At 46.1% G+C, this 27,191-nt stretch overlaps 2 protein-coding genes across 2 annotated transcripts in view; one reads left to right on the plus strand and one right to left on the minus strand.

The window, feature by feature from the left end:
* Positions 1–27,191, minus strand: part of HIP1 (huntingtin interacting protein 1) — a 315,500-nt gene that overhangs the window by 181,245 nt on the left and 107,064 nt on the right. The window lies entirely within an intron of this gene.
* On the plus strand, positions 21,273–26,465 carry LOC128402779 (C-C motif chemokine 5-like). Its single transcript, XM_053367161.1, has 3 exons — positions 21,273–21,713; positions 23,660–23,762; positions 26,118–26,465. The coding sequence occupies exons 1-3, from the start codon at positions 21,635–21,637 to the stop codon at positions 26,224–26,226; spliced, it is 291 nt and encodes a 96-aa protein (XP_053223136.1). The 5' UTR covers positions 21,273–21,634; the 3' UTR covers positions 26,227–26,465.

Consider the following 27,191-nt stretch of genomic DNA (forward strand, 5'->3'; position numbering starts at 1 on the left):
GTATATTGCTATGAGTTGGAGTGGGGCAGACTCCTCTAATCCCTGGATCCAGCAAGTGTTAAAATCTAATCAAGTCAAGCTAGCTTTCTGTTGAAGTGATGGGGATTAAGGAGCCCAATGCGAGATGGCCACCTCCCTCAACTCGCAGATGTAAGTCTACTGACTGCTGTTTTGCTCCAAATTGCTTGGCTGGAATTTCCTTCTTTTACTGACCGCATGGACCCGTAGGGGACTTGCACCCCGACAAGCTGGGCTGTTGAGTAGTCTCTCAGCCCAGAAGTTTCCTTATCAGTGCCAATTCTTAAAGCAATGCTCTTATGATGACCAAGATCCTGAGAAACCCTTTGTGGCTGAATTAATCCTCTCATTCTTTGGAAGCAGCTGGCCAGAGACCTGCCACGTGCATATCGCCAAATAAGACACTGGGAAATTTCTCACTGCAATGTGGGAAATTCCAGCCAGACTGTCAAAAGCACACCCACTGCCTCCTCAGCTGTCCTTTTTGGCTGGGCCACAAGAGGGTTCAGCTGCTGTTCAGGGTCGGGGGGCATTCACCTCTCCTTCAGGCGTAGTTTGTTGTGTTCCCGTAAAGGAGGTGTTGATCCTGAGAGCTGATGCGACAGGAGGCTTTTTTTGGATTGAGTCAGCCAGCTTTCCCTGGATTCCAGCCCTGTGAACTGGTCCATGATTAAATGCCAGAGGCATGAAAATAGTGGAAGCGCAAATCATGTCCTGGGTCAAGAGTCCTCTTGGAACCTGACACTGATGTCCAACCTCTCCTTGGACTAAGGGAGCAAAGTCCTCTATTATGACTTAAACTTGGTTCTTTTTTTCCTTTTTCCTTTTTTGCAAATATACCTTGTAGCAATAAAGAAATAAAACATGCATTCGCACCAGCATGAAACGAAACACAGGGAATCTAAAACACCTTCACTTTTTTAAAAGGCAGGAGAGATCTGAACGGAGCCAATATTTGTTATTCCAATGTTTGAGAACTTGCTTTATCAGAAAAGTTGACCAACAAACTATGTGTTTCCAGGGGACAATGTGAAAAGGATAGATTTGCAGAGGTTTGGTTTGGTTTTATTACACATGTAAATAAGGGGGAAATGTGGCGTTCTTCCTTAAGGAAGAGGAATGCTTCTCAATGGATTTGGCTGATTGAATAATATATGAGAGTATATTATTGAATTCATCTCAGCCATGCCAATGAGTTTTTTTATTTCATTCTGTGTTTAAATGTATACTCAGCCTTCTGTTTTTATTGTACCAGCTTGGTGTGTGCTTTTGTTGCAGTTGTTGTTAGCCCAATGATATCTATAAAAATAAATTTTAAATTAAATAAATACGAAGCAGGATTAAAATACCCTACGCACTGAAGGAGGCCACTTAAGAAAATAAGAAAAGCCTGCTGGACTAGGGAAGCCAAGGAACCGCAAGACGTCATAAGCAACACACACACAGAGAGAGAGAAAAAAACCAACACCCTCTCTGTCCTCCAGGCAGTCAAGAGGCACCTTCAGAGTTCAAGGATGGATCATAGCCAGGTCCAAACACGTCAAGGAAGGGTGCGAAAGAAGGGTGGTGAGGGTTTAGAGGCTGAGAAGTGGGTATGGCCTGGGGGGGATGTCCCTGAGGGTTGTGGACCTGCTGCTGGTTCCCAAAACAGCCTTTGAATCAGTGTTTGTGTGAGGGTAACCGTTCCTCCAGGACACGAGCAGGGACCGAGCAACGGGAGCTCATCCCGTCGCGGGGATTCGAACTGCCGACCTTCTGATCAGCAAGTCCTAGGCTCTGTGGTTTATCCCACAGTGCCACCCGCGTCCCCACTTTCTCCATACTACACATCATTTTATAAACTTCTATTTTTTCACCTTTCTTACCCTTTCTCTAAAACAGGGGTCAGCAAACTTTTTCAGCAGGGGGCTGGTCCACTGTCCCTCAGACCTTGTGGGGGCCGGACTATTTTGGAAAAAAAAATATGAACGAATTCCTATGCTGCACAAATAACCCAGAGATGCATTTTTTTTAAAAAAAGGAAACATTCTACTCATGTAAAAACACGCTGATTCCCCTACCGTCTGCAGGCCAGATTTAGAAGGCGATTGGGCCGGATCTGGCCCCTGGGCTTAGTTTGCCTACCCATGCTCTAAAGAGTCCCGAACACAGCAACATTTGCTCTATTCTCTTGATCATTTCCGTTGCCCTTTGCTGAACCTCAAACATTAACATGGACTGCTCTGCCAACTTTCTCTTCGTCCCCAGTACATCGAAACTGACATGTTAGCTGCTATCAAGAGAATAGTCACCATTTCCCCATTAACATTCTCAGCACGGCCTTCCGAGTAATTCATAAATGCATTTATTTGATTCCTTGGAATTTCATACCCTTGTGATCTGTTTAAGATCATCTAAGGCTGTAAAAAGATGAACATACACACCGCCTTCTGTGCCTTCCCACTGCTGGCATTTAAACATTAGCCACAATTCATAGCTATCTTTAATTTCTAGAGAAATTCTGCTATTTGATCAGAGGCGGCCAACCCATGGGGCAGGATGAGGCAACTGCCTCAGGTGGCAGAAGCCCAAGAGGTGGCACCTTCGTGGATGCCCCACCTGCTCTGCTGCCTCTTCCACTGGCAGAGAAGTGGTGCTGGCAGCAGAAGCAGCAGCTTCAGGTGAGATCTTGTGAGATTTACCGAGATCTCACCCTAGAGTCATGGCCACAGCAGGAACCAAAGGGTTAAAGCCCCCTCCTCGCATCTCCTGCTGGGATCCAGATCAAGACCCCTGTTGTGTGTGTGTGTGTGTGTTTTTTTTATAGAGGGCAAGCTAGGAAGGAAATGTCATATGCGGTTTGGACCACATTCACAGAATCATGGAGTTGTAGAGCTGGAAGGGACATCAAGTCAACCCTCCTGCAATGTGGGAATCACAGCTAAAGAATCCCCGACATCCTCCTTGCTATACTTGCAAATAACATGTGTGAAAGTTACCTCTGTTTATGTCCCCCCAACAGGTTGAAGGGGCATTTTGTAAGGAGGTGCTTGGGAACCCCCAGGTTTCTGTGGGTTTAAACAGAGGTGACTCTGTTTAATTTGTGTCTCTTGAAGCAATTTTGCAATGCACTTCGGCAGCCAAGGAATGTGGCCAAAAATCCACACACTTGTGTAAAGTGTGCATGAAACTGCATGGGTTGGTTAAAAAATGCCCATAAAATGTGTGTAAGTTACCTCTGTTTCTCCCCCCCCCCAGCAGGTTGAAGGGGCACTTTGAAACTCCCAGAGTGTTGCTGGAGTCAACCCAACTGACCTCTGGAAGCAAGAGTCTCATGCCTGCCTGATCCTCATTATAAGCGATAACCAAAACCATCCTCTTTGACTTGTTGGTTTTCCTCTCTCGGGGATCATCTGGACATCTCATGCGAAAGCAGTTATGTTTTTGCTTATTCGAACACTGGACATGGTGCATTCCCGACAAAGTTCAGAGAGGCCAATGTTAAATCAGTTGATTTTGGAAATTCATGTGTTGCATCACGGCCATTGATTGGCAGAAGCCAGGTGAAAAATTATCATTGTCACCAGTCCCAAAGTAAAGTCACCTCCAAGCCACCTGTTTGCTAAGCCTTCAAGCCTGATTCGTTTGCAGAGAGATTAGACAAAGCTGCCTACTTCATGAGCGTTCGCTCCGATTTTGTTTGTGGGGAGGCTAGATGGCGTGACAAGTGTTCTCCTGAGCTAGGGAGTGAGAAGAAATTTGGCCCAGTTCATGCTTAAAGGTGACTCTATTTAATTTGTGTCTCTCAAAGCAATTTGCAAACTGAAACACAAAACCATCCTTCAATCTTCTTCTGAATGTTGCGGTGCACTTCCGCAGCCGAGGAATTTGGCCAAAAATCCACACGCCTGTGTAAAGTGTGCATAAAAATGCATGGATTGGTTAAACAACAACACGAGGCTGCACTTTGGGGGTGGGGAATTGCTTTGCAAAAATGTGTATAGATTGCAAAATTGCATACATGAATGAGGAGAAGTTTGCACTGAAATCCTGATGAATTTTTGGGAGGGATTTTTCTTTAAATGTGGAGAATTGGGAGGGGGAGAGAGCCCCTTTGATGCTTCCTCTGTGGAAGGATGATTAGGACAGCAGGTGCTCAGCGAAGAAGGGAACCTGCGAGAGAGCTAGTCTTACATCCTTCCTCTTCTGATTGTGGCAAAACTTCCTCTTCTCGCTTATCCGGTTCTAAAGAGCACCACGAAATCCCCCTTTGGTTTCCTTTGCAGAGCCAAGATATGTCCAGTCAGCACAGGAAGAGCAATGGCAGTTGTTATGTACTGAGTTGAATAGGATTCAGTATGCAGCAGTCTGATTGGTCCTAGAACAATAGGATTCAGAATGCAGCAGTCTGATTGATCCTAGAACAATAGGACCCAGAATGCAGCATTCTGATTGGTCCACAGGAGCCACCCAATCCAGCTCCAGGTGGAAGTGAATCCGCAACCTGATTGGCCTACAAGAGAATCCCAGAATTAGCCAATCACGTGGGGCCCATTGTGTAAATAATGTATATAAAGCAGACATTCTGGGGGAACTTCCATTCCTCCTCACCACTATGAGCTGAATAAAGAGCATGAAATCCACTCTTGATTCCGAGTATATTTCAGCAGTCTTGGTCTAGCCACCACTGAGCCCTGTGGAGGCCTCCTTACCTCAGCCACCACCAGGTAGCCCAGGAGAGGAAACACACCTGAACATGACCATTGGTCAGGGATTACTGAGGTGTGGCTCCTGCATTGCAGGGGCTTAGACTACATTACCAGTGTGGATAACCTTTCCAGTGCTACAATTCTATGATTCTATGGTGGAGCAGTTCCCAGGAGGAACCAATCCTGTCCTGTTCCAGGACCAGGTTTGGCCCTGCTGGGGGGCTCAGGCATGATGCCCCAAGTGCCCTCCACTCCCGCTCTTTGAGTGGGTCCATATTCACTTGGGCATCTGCCCTTGGGCCCAGTTCTTTTGGGAATTATAGAGCCAGAACTACCTAAAGAGTATAGAAATTTATTTATGTATGCGACTACAGCAGCAAGAATGCAACTCGCCCCAAAATGGAAAGGAGCAGAAAAGCAAAGGAAGAATGGATACAAAAACTTATGGAACATGCAGAAATGGTGAAACTTACTGGAAGATTAAGAAATCAAGATAACAAACTTTTTCTAAAAGAGTGGAAATGGTTTATTGAATATTTACAGATAAATTGCAAACAGATAAAAACATTGGCAGGATTATTGTAATAACCTGCAGTTTCATAAGAGTATATATTTAAAGTAGATAATTAAATGAGCAAATTAAATGAATTTGGATATGCAGAATATATTTAAAAAATACATTTAAGGAACCGCAGAAAGAGGGGGAAGGAAGTCAAACCTTGAAATGTTAAAATGATTGTAAAATTAGATATAGAAGGGGAAGAAATGGAGGCAGTGAGAGATTTTACTTTCTTGGGCTCCATGATCACTGCAGATGGTGACAGCAGCCACGAAATTAAAAGACGCCTGCTTCTTGGGAGAAAAGCAATGACAGGCCTAGACAGCATCTTGAGAAGTAGAGACGTCACCTTGCCAACAAAGATCCGTATAGTTAAAGCCATGGTTTTCCCAGTAGTGATGTATGGAAGTGAGAGCTGGACCATAAAGAAGGCTGATCGCCGAAGAATTGATGCTTTTGAATTATGGTGCTGGAGAAGACTCTTGAGAGTCCCATGGACTGCAAGAAGATCAAACGCATCCATTCTTAAGGAAATCAGCCCTGAGTGCTCACTGGAAGGACAGATCGTGAAGCTGAGGCTCCAGTACTTTGGCCACCTCATGAGAAGAGAAGACTCCCTGGAGAAGACACTTATGCTGGGAAAGATGGAGGGCACAAGGAGAAGGGGACGACAGAGGACGAGATGGTTGGATAGTGTTTTCGAGGTTACCAGCATGAGTTTGACCAAACTGCGGGAGGTAGTGGAGGACAGAGGTGCCTGGCGTGCCCTGGTCCATGGGGTCACGAAGAGTCAGACACAACTAAACGACTAAACAACAACAACAGCAACAATAAATAAAGAAAAAAGAAGGCTGTGTCCAAGGCAGACAAGCAGAACCAAGGCTCAACAAAGACCAGAGATCATCTGGTCAAGGAAATAATGGAAGAGGGAGCTATTGATGGCTACCATCCATGATGGCTGTGCCCTGCCTTCAGAGTCAGGGGCAGCAATGCTTCTGAATGCCTGTTGCTGGAAACCACAGGAGGGGAGAGGGCCTTGTGCTTGGACCCTGCTTGCCAGTTTCCCATTGGCGCATGTGGTTGGTGAGGACAGAATGCTGGATGAGATGGGCCTGACCCTGCAGGCTCTCCTTATCGTCTTATGTTTTTAATGTCTGTGTAAACTTTGTGCCAGCAAATCAGGATGAACTCTCACCTTCCTGTCATGGCCTGACTCACATTTTCCATGTGCAAAAGCTGGTTTGCCCAGAGGATCAAACTCCTTAGTCTGAAGGCCATTTGCCAGAAAGGGCACGTCAAAGCTGCAGTTTTTTGTCACTGAATGGTTGGTAGGATGACTCGACGAAAGCTTTCATCACAGATTTGGATTTGCAACTCTCCTCCTGACTCCACCCTCCCCCAAATAGAGCACTGGTCAGACATGAGTAAAAGTTCTAGGGTTGCTTCTAAAATGGGTGAAACAAATCTACTTCATGAACATTTGATTCAACTGAATGTTGGGGGATTCAGAAAAGATAAAAGAAAGTCCTTCTTCATGCAGCGCATAGTTAAACTACCAAGTCAATTTCTCCAGGAGTACAAGATCCCAAATCTATCTTTGCCTGCCCTTTAACAAATCAGTGCGTGAAAAAGAAAAAGAAATCATGATTGAAGATAATATTTGTATATAGAATGTAGCTTTGCTGGGTGTTATATTGGATTGGACAAAGTGGATACAGTATTGTTTTTATATAGCAGCCAGATGAAGAATCAGTAGTTCTTTACTTTCTGAATCTTATTTTTCTATCTTCCTCTTTTAACCTCTTTTCTATTCTTTTTTTAAAATTTCTTTTCCCCCTCTTCTCTACCCCCCCCCCAATAAAAATATTGGTTTGCTTAAGAAAAGGGAAAATATATTAAGCTTTGTATTTTTCTCTATAAACCGTAATAACATTATTATTATTATTATTTAAAAAATGCATGTCCAAAGATGCAACCACAGTCAATTTTACAAAAGAGAGAGAGAGGAAAAAGCCCAAATTCTTATGCAATAAATTTGGGTTGTGTAATGGCTTTAGGGGTTGCTTGTGCGTAAATAGCCACCGCTCTGGGCTAGGTTGGCTGGTTAAACCATTTCTCGCTGGACAGCCATCCACTCCGTGGCTGTTCAGTCGCTGGCAGAATCCGTCAGTGGGCGTTTCTTAAACCTTTTCCAACATAAAAGTTGTTTGACGCCCAGTCTCCTCCTACTCTCCCTGTGCGGAAGTCTTCTGTGCAGGGAGGGCGTGGGTAGCAGAGGACCTGTGCTCTCCCCGCTGGTGTCCAGTGAAGAGTCCCAGAGCCTGCTCTCTGCTTCCCCCATTGGCCCCCCTCTATCCCTGGTGTAGCACTGATTTTCTTCCCCAACAGGAGACTTGCCTCTCTCCCTGCTTGGCCCCTCTCCAGCATCGTTGTGGGGCCTCGCCTCCTCCTCTAGTTCCGATGGCAGTTCCCTGACAGGTTGAGTAATCAAAAATTGAAAGCAAGAGCTAAGGAAGACTTTCTGTTTTGTTATTTGCTCAGTTACTCTGAATGCTATAATCAAAAACGAGTTTTCTCTAGAGGGGAAACCATCATACATGGTGGACATGTGAACCCAACAAACCCCAATTTCTCTAGAAAATGGGATCAGCCAATGTATTGATTTCATCCAACAGGCATGGGGGGCGGGGCGGTTCCAATGCCAAGTGGTGAAACGCTTTCAAAACACTTTCTTTTCACTTTGGCAGAAGTGGTTTCAAAAGGCACAGAGCTCTAAATCTTGCCCCGCTCAGTGACAGAAGTTTCATCTCTAACATCATGTTCCCAGAAATGCCTCAAGCCCTTATCGGAGCTAGGCATAAGCATCACAAGAATGTGGTCAATTTTTGATATTGTGCCTTTTTTTCTGTGGCCCTGGGCTGAACCATCAGCTCTTCAGAGAAAGACAGTGGCCTGGTCTTTGAACAGAAGTAAAGCTCCAAACTGGGATCTTTGATGCGGCTGAATCCATTTGCAGTGGTACCTCGGGTCAGTGGCGTAGCGTGGGGGGTGCAGGGGGGGCCGGCCGCACCGGGCGCAACATCTGGGGGTTAGGGTTAGGGGGCGCAAATCCACGGGTTAGGGGGTGCAAATTACTTGCCTTGCCCCGGGTGCTGACAACTCACGCTACGCCACTGCCTCGGGTTACATACACTTCAGGTTACAGACTCTGCTAACCCAGAAATAGTACCTCGGGTCAGGATGAGAACAGAAATCGTGCTCCAGTGGCACAGCAGCAGCAGGAGGCCCCATTAGCTAAAGTGGTGCTTCAGGTTTCAGGTTAAGAATGGACCTCCGGAACAAATTAAGTTCTTAACCCAAGGTACCACTGTATATGGAATGTCTCCAAGGGGTTCTTGAAATTGAGCACATGACACAGGTTTGCCATCTCTGTAAAAGTTCCAGATACAGCATATCAGGAGACTTGCTCCCAAGAGAGTATTAAAAACCATTAACTATCATCTGATTATGCCCATCTCTGCCACCATTTTGAGACTGGCCAGCCTCCGTGTTTTTTAGCTTTCTCAGGTGGGCCAAGGGAGTTTAAAGTTGACACGGAGTGTGTCACTTCCACTCAGTTCAGTGCTACAAACTCCTGCCTGTGATTTCTACTACACCAGACTTACGCCGCTCCAACCCCAACTTGGCTCACAACTGGATGATCATGAAATTCCTTGTTTGTTTATGTTTCTCCCGGGATCAAGCTTAAAAACTGCAATGACACTTGTGGGAAAATAATTAAGCACAACACCCTGCTGAATCCATTTCAAATTCTTGCTGTTTGCCAAAGTCCAATGAAACAGGCAGTCAGCTGGATTCAGTGTCTACTGAATAACTTTTTGGCTCGACCTATTTGGACTCATACCATATCACAAACGTTTCCAATGTAATGCCTTTTGTAAAAGGCGAAAGATTTATATGATCTGAAGAGAAACCAGAGTGCATTGGTTTATTTTTGCACATAACTAATAGGCAAAGAGCATAAGAACTTAGTAAACTGTTTTAGTACAGGGACAGAGGAAGACCTTTGCTTCATCTAGCTCAGTAATGTCTGCACAAACTGGCAGCAACTGTCCTGGGTTCAAGGTGGGAACATTCCCAGCCATGCCTGCAGATGTTGCTGGAGTTTAGTCCTGGGATCTTGTGCATGCAAGGCAGCCAGTGTGGTGTAGTGGTTAAGAGCAGTAGTCTCGTAATCTGGGGAACCGGGTTCGCATCTCTGCTCCTCCACATGCAGCTGCTGGGTGACCTTGGGCCAGTCACACTTCTTTGAAGTCTCTCAGCCCCACTCACCTCACAGAGTGTTTGTTGTGGAGGAGGAAGGGAAAGGAGAATGTTAGCCGCTTTGAGACTCCTTAAAGGGAGTGAAAGGCGGGATATCAAATCCAAACTCCTCCTCCTCTTCTTCTTCTTCTTCTTCTTCTTCTTCTTCTTCTTCTTCTTCTTCTTCTTCTTCTTCTTCTTCTTCTTCCCCTGAGCTCTCACTCTTCCCTGAAGTAAGATTCTAGTCCTTAGGTTTCTGAATTAAGGACTGTGCTAAACAGGAACATCAGAAGCAGCCTTACAGAGGGTTAGACTGCCAACTGTTACGGAAATTACCGGGGGGGGCACATCTTTAAAGTTAAATATTACAAATATTATGCCTGAATGTATCCTTTCGACTTGACAGCTCAGGGAAGTTACCTAGCTTAAAAAAATAATATAAAATCATCTCCTTTCCCAGTTTCCTCCATTCCAAAGCTATTTTCCCCTTGAAAAAGGACTCCAGGAAGTTCCCAGAGGTGACAATTGCTGGACTCATTGTTAGCCAAAGGAAGCCAAATCTCATCACCTGACTCGCCTCAGGCTCCAGATATGCAAAGGAACTTCTATTGTACTTTTTTGGGTGGTGGGTACTTAAGACATATTTGTCTATGCTAATCTTATACCTGAGTCTTGCCCTGCCATGTCTGCTTATGCTAATCGTGTACCAAGGACTTGTCTGGACATGTTTGCCAAGGTTAACCCCTCCCCTTTTGTGACATGTCAGTGATGTAGCAATGATGCTGTACGAACTGTATCCTGGGATATGGTGGGAAAGTTTTAAAAGTCTTTGTCACCCCATCCTCGGGGTTCAAATTTGCTCTTTGAACCTATTGCGCAATAAACTTTGGTCTACAACTATTTGCTCCGGTTGGTGGCTGGAATCCTTCCTTTATTCCGCAGGTACCCGCGGGCTCTGCCCGCCGAGCTAGGTGACTGAGCAGCCTCGCACCTAGATTTTTTCCTTAACACCCCCAAGTGGTTTGGTTTTTTTTTGTTTTTTTTTGTGATAAAGAAAGTGCCGGGAAAAGATGCTGCAGTAAGTGGGATAACATCTGCTTGATGCAACACCATCTAACCACCCTGCAACTTATCTAGAAGAGACCCAGAGCTTCATCTATTTATACAGCTGTGGTTTATGTCTCCCTCTCACCCCCCCAACTGCAATCTGGTGCTGTTTAGATATTGTGGCTTGCAACTTCCACCAGCATCAGCAACATTATTTTATGTGCAGGGGTTGGGGAGCTGCTTTGTTACAGATCTGAATTCGATGACTGAGCTAAAATGCCATAGTTGAGGGGTAGTGGTTAATGTTCTGGGCTATTTGCTGGGAGAGAACAGGGTTCAAATCCTCCCTCAGCCATGAAACTCTCACTCAGGGCGACCTTGGGGGCCAGTCACCGGCTCTCAGCCTAACCTACCTCGCAGGTTGTTGGGATTGAATGAAGATCGGGGAGAACCATGAATGCCACATTGAGATCCTTGGAGAGAGAAGGGTGAGATATAAATGCAAAAAAATAAAATAATGAGTAAACAATAATCCTACATGTCTGTAAAAGGAGACAGCAGATAACCTGGAGAGAGTGAGGGAGCCCCCAGTTCCCATAATCTATTTCTTGATTGAAGAAAGAGGAATATGGGGAACATACAGTGGTACCTCGGGTTACATACGCTTCAGGTTACATACGTTTCAGGATACATACGCTTCAGATTACAGACTCTGCTAACCCAGAAATAGTGCTTCAGGTTGAGAACTTTGCTTCAGGATGAGAACAGAAATCGTGCTCCGGTGGGGCGGCGGCAGCAGGAGGCCCCATAAGCTAAACTGCTTCAGGTTAATAACAGCTTCCGGTTAAGAATGGACCTCCAGAACGAATTAAATACTTAACCTGAGGTACCACTGTACACCCTCTGCTGAGCACCCAGGAACAACCAGAACATGACTGGTACACACCCCACCCTGGTGTCTGCACCTCTCTCACTCTCAAAATCAGGATGTGTTAAGACAGGCTGATGGACAGTAGAGTCAAAGCTTTTCCTCTTTTAAGGAAAAGGGAGGAAAACATTTCTTCCTTCTGGAATGAACCATAGAACATAAGAACATAGGATGAGTCCTGCCAGAACAGGCCAATGAATGGCCCATCTAGTACAGCACCAAAAGAAGAGCAGGGCTGGATCCAGCCAATGGCCCTTCTAGTCTAGCATCCTCTTCTCACAGTGGCCAACCAAGATCATTCATTCATTCATTCATTCATTCATTCATTCATTCATTGAATTTGTTCATCAATTTATCTTCTTCCGCACGGCAACCCAAAGTCACCTACAACCAACCAAACAGACCAAAAGTCCTGCATAGATACATTAAAACTAAGAAGAGAAAGAAAGATATTCAAGACGTCCTGCCCACTTCTAGAAGGCCACTGATAGTTAAAGGCCAAAGGTCTGCTGGTTACTGAGGAAATGTTTTGCCTGGTGCCCCAACTGGAAACCCTCAAACAGGAGCTGAGCCCAAGAGTACTCTTCCCTCTTCTGGTTTCCATAAGGACATAAGGAGAACTTCCTGGATTGGGCCATTTGCCCACCTAGTTCAGCATCCTGTCCTCACAGTGGCTGATCAGATGCCTATTGTGGGAAAGACGTTAGTGTTTGGGACTTTTCAGTTGAGAGAAAAGGTGGTAAGAGGAGACATGATGGAAATTTATGAAATGATGCATAGCATGGGGAAAGTGGAAAGAGGGGACACCCAAGTTGAATGTAGAAGATTCAGGACAGATAAAAGAAAGTTCTTATTCACAGAGTGCATAGTTAAATGGTGGAACCCCTCCACACGTGATGGCCACCAACTTGGATGGACAAATTTATGGAAGAGGAGAGGACTATTGATGGCTACCAGCCATAATGGTTCTGCTCTACCTTCACAGTTGGGATGTGGTCTAAACCACAGAGCCTAGGGCTTGTTGATCAGAAGGTCGGCAGTTCGAATCCCCGCAATGAGGTGAGCTTCCTTTGCTCGGTCCCTGCTCCTGCCAACCTAGCAGTTTGAAAGCACGTCAAAGTGCAAGTAGATAAATAGGTACCACTCCGACGGGAAGGTAAACGGCGTTTCCGTGCGCCACTCTGGTTTGCCAGAAGCGGCTTAGTCATGCTGGCCACATGACCCGGAAGCTGTACGCCAGCTCCCATGGCCAGTAAAGTGAGATGAGTGCCACAACCCCAGAGTCGTCCACGACTGGACCTAATGGTCAGGGGTCCCTTTACCTTTATCTCCACAGTTGGAGACAGCAATGCTTCCGAAAACCAGTTGCTGGAAACCACAGTAGAGGGGAATGTTCTTGTGATAGTGTCGGCCCAGGACATTTTGGCACCTGAGGTGGACCCCAAAATAGTGCTCCCCTCCCCACCAGGAAAGCATCAGGAACAAGAAGGGGAGAAAGATTGACATTGGGATCTGCTGACCCAGGGGATCCTGCCACCTGAGACCAGTCACCTCCCCTTGCCTCATGGGTGGGCTGGCCCTGTCTTGTGCCTTCGTTACATATCATTAGGTGCCAGGAAAAAACGTTCCTTTTCAGCCAGGCCTTTGACTGATTAAAAGAATCTATGACCTTCAGAATGCGTTGAGGGTATTTGCTGCTGTGTTGTGGTCTTGTTTTTATTTTGTATTTTTATGTTGCAAAGTGCTCTGTGAACTTCAGATGAAGATCGGTATTATCAATTTAATAAATAATAATAATCTTAATCATTTGGATTACTGGCATTCCAGGGTTGGGTAGATTGTTCTTCTTGAAATGATGCCTCATGAACTAAAAGTATCTAAGAGGCAGAGCTTGAATGTCATATATATATATATTGTCAGGGAACTGCCATCGGAGCCAGGAGTGGAGGCAAGGCTCCCGAGCGATGCCGGAGAAGGGCCCAGCAGGGAGAGAGGGAACTCATCTACTGGGGAAGGAAATCAGCGTGACACCAGGGAGAAAGGGGAGCAGAGGAGGGCTTCGGAGAGATGGCTCCAGGACTCTTCGCCAGAGACCAGCGGGGAGAGCACGGGTCCTCCGCTGGCCACACCCACCCTGCGCAGAAGACTTCCGCGCAGGGAGGCTAGGCGGAGACTTGGCGTCAAAGAACTTTTATGCTGGAAGAAGTTCAGGAAATGCCCACTGACGGATTCTGCCAGTGACTGAGACAGCCGCGGAGTCAGGGCTGTGCAGCCAGGGAAAGGTTTAACCAGGCAACCTTGCCAAGAGTAGCAGCAACTTACGCACGAGCAACCCCAATTCCCATTACATATCTATATATATGACATGCTTTTATTTCTTATAGAGGCACAGTGCCATCAGTATATGTCTGGCTTATCTAGGACTGTCCCTGGAAAACAGGGACACTTGGAGGGTCTGGAATCCTTTTATAAATCTTTATTATGTATATAGGGGATCTTCGCATGATCCCCTTTACTATCCCTTTGGAGCTTTACTGGATCTTTGTCTTTTTGTCCTTCCAGGCTGAGACGCTTTTATGGTTTACACTTTTGATTCTTCATTTTGTTATGCTTGTATTTTTGCTGTTGTAGTACACACACACACACACACACACACAAACACACACCCCGCCACCAGAGCCCATAGCTGAGAGTGCTGAGAATTATTTCCCTCTCCAAAACAGGCATGAAATGTAAATGTGTGTTTTTGCAAGGACATCCGGCCCAGGGCTGATTCCCCCAACCCCTTGTTCCAACTCTGCTCTTAAATTTCTCTGCGTCCTTGGCTGGGTTCATACATGGCTTCTCTGGAAGACCCTCAGAATGAGTTGCAGATGGTCCAGGAACAGTGCCGGCGGGTGTGTGTTTGTGTCTGTGTGTCTGTGTGTGTAAGATGGTCTAGGATTCCATTGACAGGCAATTTGCTGCTTTCCCAGGTCAAGATTTATGATGCATCCTCCCTTCTCCTGCTGCCTCTGCAGGGTTGTGTGTTTACACTGTGAGGGTTGTGTGCTGGTGCAAAGGGCAGCATCAGCGCCTTGTGCGTCACTGTGCACAGCTTGGCTGCAGGCCCGAGACATCTGTGGAACTCAATCAAGTTCCCCAGAAAACTGATTGAGACAAAATCTGCTAAGATTAGCAAAGCTTCTACTTTCAATACTGTCAGAGGACCCTGCAAGCGCAGTCCTGGCACCAGCAGGGTGACTCAGCTCGTGCAGTTCAGAAGAAACCTTTGGGTGGCCTTCCTGTTAACTCATGTGGGTGCTATGCAAAGGGACCCTGCTGAGCCCAAGGCAGAGAGGCTCTAGAAGTCCCCACAGTGACAAGAAACCTTGGGGTGGGGGAGAGATTTGATGCATTTTGCATTTAAAGGTGAACCTACCTCCTGTGCAAAACAATTTGCCAACTGTCATTTGAAAGTTGCACTTCTCTGAATTTCGCAATGCAGTTCACCAGCCAATCATGTGCCCAAAAATGTGTATATTAAGGATATGTTTACATTAAAAATGCATTGAATTATTGAAAACAGCATGCAAAAATGCATTATATTGGGGGAAATTGCTTTGCAGAAACAGGTATATTAGGCCAAATGAGGCAGACATAAAGATGTGTATATGGGGAGAAATTTGCACCCAACATGCAGCTTCATAGGATGTCCACGAGTTCTAGTGTTATGGGAAAGGGGATACAGTAACACTTTTCTCTATCCACTTTTTCATGCCAGGCAAAACAATTTAAGCTTAAACCATGTTGCCTCTTGCTCGCCTTTTCTCTAAATTAAAGGTAAAGGTAAAGGGACCCCTGACCATTAAGATCCAGTCGTGACCGACTCTGGGGTTGCGGCGCTCATCTTGCTTTACTGTCCAAGGGAGCCGGCGTACAGCTTCCGGGTCATGTTGCCAGCATGACTAAGCCGCTTCTGGCGAACCAGAGCAGCACACGGAAACGCTGTTTACCTTCCCGCTGGAGCGGTACCTATTTATCTACTTGCACTTTGACATGCTTTTGGACTGCTAGGTTGGCAGGAGCAGGGACCGAGCAACGGGAGCTCACCCCGTCGCGGGGATTCGAACCGCCGACCTTCTGATCGGCAAGGGAACAAAGGAAAGGGAATCTGTGCAAGATGACAAATGAGTGGGGCCCCTCCCTCAACCCGCAAATAGTTAGAAAGGCAAAGCGAGAGCGGAGAGTTTTGGCAGTGATGTGAGCAAGAACAAGCAGCAAGCTGGAGAGAGAGTTGGGGCAATGACTGCTTTCTGTTTAAGAGGGTTGCCATGTTTCAAAAAGTGAAAATCCGAACAGAAAAGTTGTTTGAGCTTTTCTGGGGGGGGGGAGGGGCAAAGTTGTCAAGCTTTTCTTAGTTTAGCAACATCCCAAAGAAATTGGACGTCTTCAGGTGGTACATGACCCCAGTCAAGCTTGCAAAAATCTATCATTTGCCCGATAATAAATGTTGGAAATGTAAGGAAAATGAAGGTACGTTCTTTCACCTTTGGTGGACGTGTCCCAGGATTAAGGCTTTCTGGGAAATGATATATAATGAATTGAAAAAGGTATTTAAATATACCTTCTTGAAGAAACCAGAGGCCTTTCTCTTGGGCATGGTCGGCCAATTGGTGTCAAAGAAGGATAGAATGTTTTTTATGTATGCCACAACAGCAGCAAGAATACTTATTGCAAAGTATTGGAAGACACAAGATTTACCCACTCTGGAAGAATGGCAGATGAAGCTGATTGACTGTATGGGATTGGCAGAAATGACTGGCAGAATCCGCGACCAGGGAGAAGAGTCGGCAGAAGAAGATTGGAAAAAAATTAAGGACTATTTACAGAAATATTGTAAAATTAAGGAATGATGAATGATGCTGGATTGAAATTAAGTGGTTTCTAGCTGTAAAAGGAATATGAAAAAATGGTTCTTTATAAGTAAAAATTTAAGGTTATAATAACCTAAGATGTTGGATAGAAAATAAGGTATTTTTATAAGTTGTAATGCTCTGAGATAAGGATTTGCTGAACAAATAATTTGAACTGGACTACAAGAAGGGGAGGTATGAGGAGGTCAGAGAAATATGTTATTGAAAGTTAAGTATAAGTGAACTATATGTGTTTTTAATCTTTTTGTTTGTTTTTTGTTTATATAAAAATTTGAAAACTTCAATAAATATCTTTTTTAAAAAAAAAAAAAGAAATTGGACGTCTTTGAGTTATTCCTGAGGGAAATTGGCAAGAATGACACTGCCGGCATGGGCTGTCATACGTCTAGATTTCCCCAGTTGTTCCGATTTCCACCTGGACACTGCTTGCGGCTGCAGTATTCTGGTTATGTCTGGGAAATTCCGAATGTACAGCAACCCTATAGTTTGAATCAAGGCTCTCCTGGGTGTTGATGCTGTGAACCCCTCCACTGTCAACTCAATATGTATATATGTGCAAATAAACCATATACAGTCATACCTTGGATCCCAAGCACCTTGCGATTCAAACGTCTTGGCTCCCAAATGCTGCAAACCCAGAAGTGAGTATTCCAGTTTGTGAACATTCTTTGGAACCCGAACGTCTGACGCAGTTTCTGTGGCTTCCGACTGGCTGCGGGAGCTTCCTGCAGCCAATTGGAAGCCACGCCTTGGTTTCCGAATGTTTTGGAAGTCGAATGGACTTCCGGAACAGATTCCATTTGACTTCCAAGGTACCACTGTATCCTAAAGACAGCACAGCCTCCACCATGGCTCACACCGAGGGGAACACGAACCCCTGGAGTCTCACTGCGCTCAGAAACAGAGGAGGCGTGCAACAGTGTGTTATATTCGCTGAACAATAAAACTACTGTTGTGTATATTACTACTGTACTATGGAATGTCCTATTTTGGTGTTTTACAGCTCCTGTTTAGGAAATGTGGTGTTTGTTGTTCCTATTGTTAAAATAATAATAATGAAGATTACAGTGGTACCTCGGGTTAAGTACTTAATTCGTTCTGGAGGTCCGTTCTTAACCTGGAACTGTTCTTAACCTGAAACACCACTTTAGCTAATGGGGCCTCCCGCTGCCGCCGTGCTGCTGGAGCACAATCTCTGTTCTCATCCTGAAGCAAAGTTCTTAACTCGAGGTAATATTTCTGGGTTAGCAGAGTCTGTAACCTGAAGCGTATGTAACTTGAGGCGTACGTAACCTGAGGTACCACTGTATTTATTAAAAAAATAGTAGGCTAGATTCAACTAAGTTGTTGCATTAGCACAGGCATAGGCAAACTCCTGCTCTCCAGATGTTTGGGAGTACAATTCCCATCATCCCTAGCTAACAGGACCAGTGGTCAGGGATGATGGGAATTGCAGTCCCAAGTATCTGGAGGGCCTGCATTAGCATAAACCAACATGGTGAGTCCTGCCAGAGCGATAGGACTTACCCCCACCTTCCGCAATCCTCTTCCCTTGTGCCCTTCCCAAATCTGCTTAGGAGAGTCAGAAGAACCCCTGGAACAGCACATGGGGGCAAAAAGAGGGGAGGTAGTGTTGTCTGGCAAGCAGAAATATCTGCACTGATAGAATGGTACCCTTGGCACAACATTGAATCTCAACCACCAACATTTCCAGAGGTTGTAGCAGGCAGTGGAGGTTTCCTTGGAGGTTTTTAAGCAGAGGCTGAATGGTCGTTTGTCAGGGATTCCTTAGCTGTAATTCTTGCATTGCCTGGGCCGGGGCTAGATGACCTTAGGGTCCCTTCCAATTCTATGAAATGAAAAAACAAATGAGCTAGCATCATCACCATCATCATCATCATCATCATCATCATTTATTTATACCCCGCCCATCTGGCTGGGTTTCCCCAGCCATTCTGGGAAGCTTCCAACAGAATATTAAAAATAGAAATCAAACATTAAAAACTTCCCTAAACAGGGCTGCCTTCAGATGTCTTCTAAAAGTCAGGTAATTGTTTATTTCCTTGACATCTGATGGGAGGGCGTTCCGCAGGGCGGGCGCCACCCTGGAGCATCGAAGAGTTTGCAGGCTCTAGAGTGAAATATGTCCGCCCATGTTGGCTGCTGGCTGGGTATTGGGGGCAGAATCGGGTGGCCGGTGGCTTAAGGTGGGCAGTTCCTCTTCCTAATCCAATTCTGCTTGCAGAAATGGAGTAAGACCCCGCCCCCGCTTGCTTCTCCTGAGCAGCCCTCGCTGGATTTAAGAACCTAAGAAGATCCCTGCTGGATTAGCCAAAAACCCATCTGGTCCAGCATTCTGTTCTTGTAGTGGCTAACCAGATGTTTGTGGGAAACCTGCAAGCAGGTACTGAGTGCAAGAGCCCTCTCCCCTCCTGTGGTTTCCAGCAATTGGTGTTCAGAAACATCGCTGCCTCCAACTATGGAGGGGGAGCATAGCCATCATGGCTAGTAGTGCCCAATAGCCCTCTCCTCCATGAATTTGTCAGTCCTCTTTTAAAGCCGTCCAAGTTGACAACCATCACTGCCTCCTACAGAAGTGAGTTCCATAGTTTAACAATGCACTGCTATTTCTTTTTTTTTATAAAAAATGAAATTTATTAAATGTCCACAAATTTCACATATGGTTCCAATACATAATATTTTTTTCTTTTGTTTTATCAACTTTCCATGCTGCACCCTGCTTTCTCTCTCTTATATTATAATCACGATACTATATATATATATATATATATATATATATATATATATATATATATATTCAGTTTTACAATTTTATATTCATCACTATAACATTATCTCAAGAAAAAAGAAAAATATGATTCCCCAAGTCCCCCTCCCCCTGACTTCCCTCATCTTCCCCTTCTGGGTTGTTACATTATTTGTTGTATTCTGCATGTACCGTATTTTTCGCTCTATAACACGCACCCGACCATAACACGCACGTAGTTTTTAGAGGAGGAAAACAAGAAAAAAAATATTCTAAACGAAACAGTGGATGTATGATTTTTGTGGTTCATGCTGTGGCCACAGACATGTGATCTGACAGTGAGTTTGGAGTAGCCCAATGCAAAAATCCTGAGGATCCATGCTTTGTAACCATGTTTTAAGTGGGGAGGGAAGGAAAAGCACTCTAGGGACAAGGAGCACGTGTGGGGTGGGTGGAGAAGGATGCTGCTAATAATGAAGAAGAGGGGAATAAGGGGAGAAGAAGCACGTGTGGGGTGGGTGGAGAAGGATGCTGCTAATAATGAAGAAGAGGGGTATAAGGGGAGAAGGCTCCTCTCCTCTCCCACTTTGCTCCTTTAAAGCAAGCAGGCTCTGCTTTTCTTCCTCCTCCCCGCTCATCCCCAGCTTAGCGAGCTGAAAAACTTTGCTGCTATGTAGCGAGCTGAGTGGGGAGGAGAGAGGGACAGAGAGCCTGCTTGCTTTAAAGGAACCAACCGGACAGGAGCCGCTTACACTCATGTAAGCGGCTCCTCTCCTCTCCCGCTTTGCTCCTTTAAAGAAGCAGGCTCTCTGTCCCTCTCTCCTCCCCACTCAGCGGCTCTTCTCCTGCTTTGCTGTTTCAAAGCGAGCCACGGAGGAGGGAAGGAAGGGGAACCATGGATCCTCTGCTCACGACTGCAGCAGATCCCCCCGCCATCCGTAGGCATTCCCTCCATAACACGCACAGACATTCCCCCTTACTTTCTAGGAGGAAAAAAGTGAGTGTTATGGTGCAAAAAATACGGTATGTACACTACAGTGGTACCTCAGGTTACATAGGCTTCAGGTTACATACGCTTCAGGTTACAGACTCCGCTAACCCAGAAATAGTTCCTCAGGTTAAGAACTTTGCTTCAGGATGAGAACAGAAATTGTGCTCCAGTGGTGCAGCAGCAGCAGGAGGCCCCATTAGCTAAAGTGGTGCTTCAGGTTAAGAACAGTTTCAGGTTAAGAACGGACCTCCGGAACGAATTAAGTACTTAACCCGAGGTACCACTGTATTAAATCTTATTACATTGTTATCCTCCATATTTAAATTCAATAAAGTGGTGAAGGTTTATTCAAATCCTGTCAGTGAGTCCATTTCTTTTTGTTGTTTCTGCAGATTGTAAAAGGTTCCTATTCATTTGTCCAAAGTCACTGCTGTATTTTTCATGTAGTTTGTTAACTTTGCTAACTCTGCATAATCCATCAGTTTTTCTTGTCATTGTTCTTTGGTTGGCATTTCTCCAGACTTCCAATTTTGAGCTATTAAAATTCTTGACGCGGTTGTCGCATACATAAATAATTTACATTTCCCTTTACTAATTCTTGACCTATCGTCCAAGGTCAAGGTTAGGTTAGGAAGATACAATAATTTCTAATTCTTTCTGTTGCTTATAGTTCAAATCCTGCTCACGGGTTCCTTATACTATAATATTTATTTAAATAATCCGAAAAAGGCTTCCATTCTTCAATGAAACAAGCATCATTAAGTTCTCTTATTTTAGCTGGTAACTTTGCTGATTCAGTCCATCACTTTCTTTATTCATTCTTCTTTAGTGGAAAACTCTTCATCCTTCAGTTTCGGGGTGGGGGTGGGGAGAATCCTTGCAGCTGAAGTTATATACATAAATAACTTAACTATCTTCTTTGGAATTTCTGTCCCTATAACCCCTGGCAGAAAATCTTCTCAGTGTGCTGTTATTTCTTGTGCATCTGCAAGAAGAAAAAAAGCCCCTACTGCTGCCTCCCGCTTGGAAATGTTCCATAGATTGCTGTGCTCGTTCTCATCCCTCTGAGATCTGGTGCTGAAAACTTTCCTGTTGGGACCAAAACACTTCCTTGCCTTCTCTTCCTGACCAGATCCAGCCACCTGCAGGACCAGCAGGGGATTGCAGAATCTCTTTTTCACTTCCTCTTCCCTCCCCCGCTGGCTAATTTGGACGCTTCTCCAGAGTAAGCAAAATTGGGGCTGGAATTTCGTCACTCCTGAGTGATTCGCCTTCCAAGGAACCCCCATCTGCCTGTATAAAGAGAAGAAGGGGAAACTCATGGAGCTCATTCTGGAGCAACCGAGAGCTTGGACCTTGACTGCTTCTGCACCCTCAGCTTTGAGCAACAAGCCTCCTCTTCCATTCCACGAGCAAAAATGAAGAGCTTCATTGCTGCCTTTGCTTTCCTGCTGACCATCACTACCCTCCTCTTCTCCCAGGCTCAGTCTCATTTAGGTAAGTCCCACTTTCCTTCTTCACAGCATCACTGCCAAAGGCATCTCAAGCCTTGGGGACCACAATCCGCACCACCATCTTATTCCAAGGCCGTCCTGCACTCCTGGCTGCTTCTGCTGCCCCAGGAGCTGGGCCAAGCAGGAGAGGGCTATTGGTGGCCACCAGCCATGGTGGCTATGCTCTGCCTCTGTGGTTGGAGACAGCAACACTTCTGAAGTTGATGGAACCCATGGGAAGGGAGTGTGCTCGGGTCCCACTTGTGGGCTTCCTATTGGGGCATCTGGTTGGCCATTGTGAGAAGAGGATGCTGGACTAGATGGGCCACTAGCCTGAAGCAGCAAGGCACTTCAGATGTTCTTATGGAACTTCTTCCCACTGGAGCCAATGATGGCCACCAAAACGGAGGACTTTACAAGAGCATTAGATAGGATAGCAATGCTCCTCTTATATTCTTTAGGGGGAGCACAGTGAAGGAGGGATGGTCCCCTCCTAAAGGGTTTGCTTGGGAGGAGAGCAGGGCCCCACTGCAACCCTCCCCAAGGCACCTCTGTTGGCCAGAGAGAGAGTATTTTCCTCTCTCCAGTGGAAGAAGAACTTCCCATAACCTCACTGAAGACAATGGCCTGTGTGAGCAGGAACAACTCCCAGATCATAGAATCATGGAGAGTTCAGGGATTGGACCTGCTAGAACCTTCTGCATGCAAAGCAGGGGTTCTGGAGAACTGAGATAGTATCCCCTCTTCCCTGCCTGCACCTGTAGAAAATAGTCCGTAAATGTCATAGAGCCATGGAGGGGTCTTTGTGGGGTGCCTAGTCTTTCCCTTGCAAGGGATGAACCAAGAGCTAGGGAAACCCCAACAGTGGTGGCTGTCAAGCTTTTGCATCAAGAGCTCAGGAGAGAGAGAGAGGGAGGGAGGGAGTCTACCAGCTTTCTAGGCAATTGGTCCCAATATTGTAATTGGGTCTTTGCAAAGACAGAGTCATAGAATTGTAGTATTGGAAGGGACCTCAAGGGTCCTCTAGTCCAACCCTCAACAATGCAGGGATATTTTCCTGCACATCACACCATGGAAGCTCCAGGTTGCGTCTCTGCAATCCAGCACTCATTTCGGAGTGTCTATGTGCCTGAAGTGAAGTCAAAATTATGACCTCCTTCCTCCACTGGCTCTGGACTGGAGTTTGTTTTTAAGCAGGTGAGGGTGGGAGGAGGAGCTGAAGGGGTCCCATCAGGACTCTGCCACTTGCCTATTGAAGCTGCTTCTTCATGTTATTAATGCTGACCCAGGGAACCCGCTATTTAGAGCTGGGAGGAAGGTTATTTTTAAAAAAGGAGAAGCACTGTAGCTAAGTGGAGGAGCATCTGTCCTGCATGCAGAAGGTCCCAGGTTCACTCCCCAGCATCTCCAGGTAGGGCTGGGAATGCCCCACATCTGACACCACACTGAGCCACTGCCAGTCATTGCAGACCATAGTGAGCTAGAGGGGTTGACTTGCTGAAAGGTAGCTTCTTATGTGCCTATTAAATTAGCCCTCTAAGATTTCAGCACTCATGACTGTGGATAGTTTTAGGGAAAGGACAGTAACTCAATGCCAGAGCATCTGCTTTGAATGCAGGTCTCGTGTTCAATCCCCAGCCGCATCTCTAGGTTAGGCTGGTAACATCCCCTGCATGAAATCCTGAAGAGCTGCTGCTGCCAGTCTGTGTAGACAATATTGGCTTTGATGGACCAATGGTCTGACTCGGTATAAGGTAGCTTCCTATATTTAATAACAGTCCTTGATTCAGAATCCTTGGGACTAGAATCTTACTTTGGGGGAAGAAGCTCAATGACAGAGCAACTGCCTTGAATGCAGAAGGTCTCAGGTCCAATCCCCTGTGGAGTCAAATCAAGACCGCAGGAAGCAGAAGTCATTTGTTCACTCCCTTCCGCTCTTCTCTCCCACAGACTCAGGCTACTGCTGTAAGAAATACGTTATGAAACCCATACCACGCAGACTCCTGGAGTCCTATGACTATGCAAGTAGCAAGTGCTCTCTGCCAGCTGTTGTGTAAGTATGAAAAACTTTGAAAACAATTGTGGGTGATCAGCCAAGCTACAAACTATTAGCAATAGCTGCAGAGGCCAAAGCCCCTTTGCAATTCCATACCAGATCAGGGGGCTTCAGGACTTCTCTTTGCATGGAAGGTGGGGACAGTCCTATTTTTTTGCCAAAGGGTGACTGCAGCATAGCGTGGGTTGCCAGTGCCCGGGGCAGGCAAGCCACTGATGCTGCCGGACCGCCTCCTCCCCATGAGAGCCAAGTGGGGCCGTGCTGCACCACCTGCCTGTCCATGCAGGGGGGAAACCAGCCAGCCAACACAGCCCTTGCTGGGTAAATCCCCCCAATGCCCATGGAGAGGAGCGCCAGGCAAGACTGTGCTGGACTTGCCCCTTGCCCACCTCCCTCCATCTGTGCCCACTCACCGTGGGCCTGGGCTGCTCTGCCGCCTTCACCAGGGCGGGGTTCCCTGTGCCTGCATGGGGGCTCCTAGTTGCACCCCCTCAGAATTTTGCACCCCACAGCCCCCTGCCCCCCACATTATGCCACTGAAGAGAGGCTCCCCCCCCTTTGCCACAGTGCAAACAGTGGGCACTACCAGATCAGGAAGAGAGGGGCAAAAGGATAGAACAGAAGGACATAAGAAGAACATGAAAGGAGCCTGCTGGATCAGGCCAGTGGCCCGTCTAGCCCAGCATCCTGTTCTCACAGTGGCCAAACAGATGCTTGTGGGAAACCTGCACAACAGACAATACAAGCAACACGAAGACCAGCATACCAGATAGCACTGCAATTCTTATTGCATGATATACATGATTTAGTACAGCAAAAACAAAACGTGTACACTTGTAAATTCTCTAATTATATTTGAAATCAAATGAACACATGGCGTTCATGTTACATATCCTTATGACCACTGCTCCATGTGCATTTTTCTAATCTATGCATTGTGCTGAAGAAGATTCCAGCGAAACAGTCAGATTATCTGGGATCACTGTCCTACGTTGTCATTCACTTACTACTTCGGCACCATGAACGCCTAAAAAAAGTTTTGCCGCTTAGCCCACAGGATAGCATCTATTACTTTGTTTCAACCATAGACTTATTATACTTCTATGGGCTTTCAAAGATTGACAGACGTGTGTTCATTTGATTTCAAATATAATTAGAGAATTTACAAGTGTACACATTTTGGTTTTGCTGTATTAAATCATGTATATCATGCAATAAGAATTGCAGTGCTATCTAGTATACTGGTCTTCGTGTTGCTTGTATTGTTTGTTGTGTTAAGTTGGCAACACAGGGGTTTGTTGTTCTGTATTGTGGGAAACCTGCAAGCAGGACCCAAGCACAAGAGCCCTCTCCTCCTGCGTTTCCAACAGAAGCATTGCTGCCTCCTTCTCCTACTAGCCATCCTGGCTAGTAGCCTTTGATAGCCCTCTCCCCCAGTTCCTATTCCTCGTGTCATGTTCTTAGTCTGAGTTTATATTCCATGGGGTTATAGCTAGCTTCCTTTCCTTGGAGCCTGATCAGTGCAAATGCAACACCACCAATAAACCTCCTAGGTGACTGTCAGGCGACCTTGACCCTCCTGAAAGGGAATCACCTCTCCGTCCTGGAAGTGACCTGATGGCCTTAGGGAAGCCTCAGGCTCAGCCCCCGACCCCAACTCTGATGAGATGCAGGTGGGAGAACAAGTCAACAGCTTCCCAGGGAAGGGAGAGGATCTGGAGGGCGAATGCCAGGGGTGCCCTCCTCATCCCCACCCCCAGGCCAAAGCCGGGATGCATTTCTCCATGTAGCTCTGGGACAGAGCGCCTGTTTGCCTGCAGATGGTCCCAGGTACAGTCCCAGGTGGGGCTGGGATATAAAGGTAAAGGGACCCCTGACCATTAAGTCCAGTTGTGACCGACTCTGGGGTTGCGGCGCTCATTTCGCTTTATTGGCCGAGGAAGACAGCGTACAGCTTCTGGGTCATGTGGCCAGCATGACTAAGCCGCTTCTGGCGAACCAGAGCAGCGCACGGAAATGCCGTTTACCTTCTCGCTGGAGTGGTACCTTTTTACCTACTTGCACTTTGACGTGCTTTCGAACTGCTAGGTTGGCAGGAGCAGGGACTGAGCAACGGGAGCTCTCCCCGTCGCGGGTATTCGAACCGCTGACCTTCTGATCGGCAAGTCCTAGGCTCAGTGGTTTAACCCACAGCACCACCTGCGTCAGTCCTTCCCAAAACTTCAGAGAGCCACTGCTGCCAGTCAGTGTAGACAGTGCAGAGCTAGATGAACCAATTGGTCTGACTCAGTATGTGTCAGCTTCTGATGCTCTGGCTGGCTGGGCACTAAACAGGCATTTCTCCCTTTGCAGATTTACCACGAAAGCGAATAGGCGGCAGTGTGCAGACCCCAGTGCCGCATGGACCCAGGAACGTATCCAAAGTCTCTCCCAAACATCGACAACACCCAGCAAGAAATGAGAAAACCAAGTGCCCGAAAGCCTTGCCGCGTGCGGAACATGCACAGCCACCCACACCCACTCTTGTGACAGTTGCACTTTAACATAATGTATTTTATTTAATTTATGTCAGCATATTTTAAGCAGTTGTGTGTTTTTGTATTATTGTTTTCCACAAGGGAAGTGAGATAGCCCAGAGGTTCTTTCTGTAAAGCACCACAAAGACCTTTCATGTGAATAAATATCAGGGCAAAAATGAAATCCTTCTGGGCCTCAGACTGGTTCATTCTGCTTCATCGTCGTCCCCCATCCCACTCTCAAGGGTTCAGCTTCATTCTGCAGCTTAATCGGGGAGAGGGGAGGAGGCAAAAAAAAGTGGCTCATTGGGTTCCTCTGAGTTTCTCATTCTTTCCAACTTGGAAGTTCCATTTTCCACATTTCTGCATCAATTTTTCTTTTTAAAGCCTGTGCAAAAACCCACATGAATCTCCACATACAGTGGTACCTCGGGTTACGTTACCTTTGAGTAACGTAATTTCGAGTTACGAACGGAGCAAACCCAGAATTGTATACCTCCTGGTTTCACCGTGCATGCATGCGCAGAAGCACTCTATAGTGCCACACGCATGTGCAGAAGCGGCGCCTCTGGATATGGACTTTTTGGGGTAAGTATGGACCCCCAATATGAATCAAGTTCGTATCCGGAGGGTCCACTGTATATTTCCCCTGGTGTATCCACATGTGTACACAATTTTGCCAAATATATACATTTTGGGCAAGGAATTTTCCCCAGTATAATTTTATATTGTGACATGCACCCCAATTTCTTCTATTATTTACGAAGTGAACTGAATAACGCTAAGAGGGCTTGGATTTTAATTTAATTGGAAGTATAATTGCTCATATATCTTTAGTTGGAAGGAAGGATGAAAGGAATCTGTGAACTGCCAAGGAACTGATAAGGTTCTTTATTGAGTCATCTGCAGT

The sequence above is a fragment of the Podarcis raffonei genome, chromosome 15 (genome assembly GCF_027172205.1).
Source record: "Podarcis raffonei isolate rPodRaf1 chromosome 15, rPodRaf1.pri, whole genome shotgun sequence".
Lineage (NCBI taxonomy): Eukaryota > Metazoa > Chordata > Lepidosauria > Squamata > Lacertidae > Podarcis > Podarcis raffonei.

Bases quoted from the DNA above. Each gene is read 5' to 3' on its own strand.
- LOC128402779 (XM_053367161.1), top strand. From the start codon at position 21,635: ATGAAGAGCTTCATTGCTGCCTTTGCTTTCCTGCTGACCATCACTACC. The intron at 21,714-23,659 runs GTAAGTCCCACT...TCTCTCCCACAG, and splicing joins CCAGGCTCAGTCTCATTTAG to ACTCAGGCTACTGCTGTAAG. The intron at 23,763-26,117 runs GTAAGTATGAAA...CTCCCTTTGCAG, and splicing joins TGCTCTCTGCCAGCTGTTGT to ATTTACCACGAAAGCGAATA.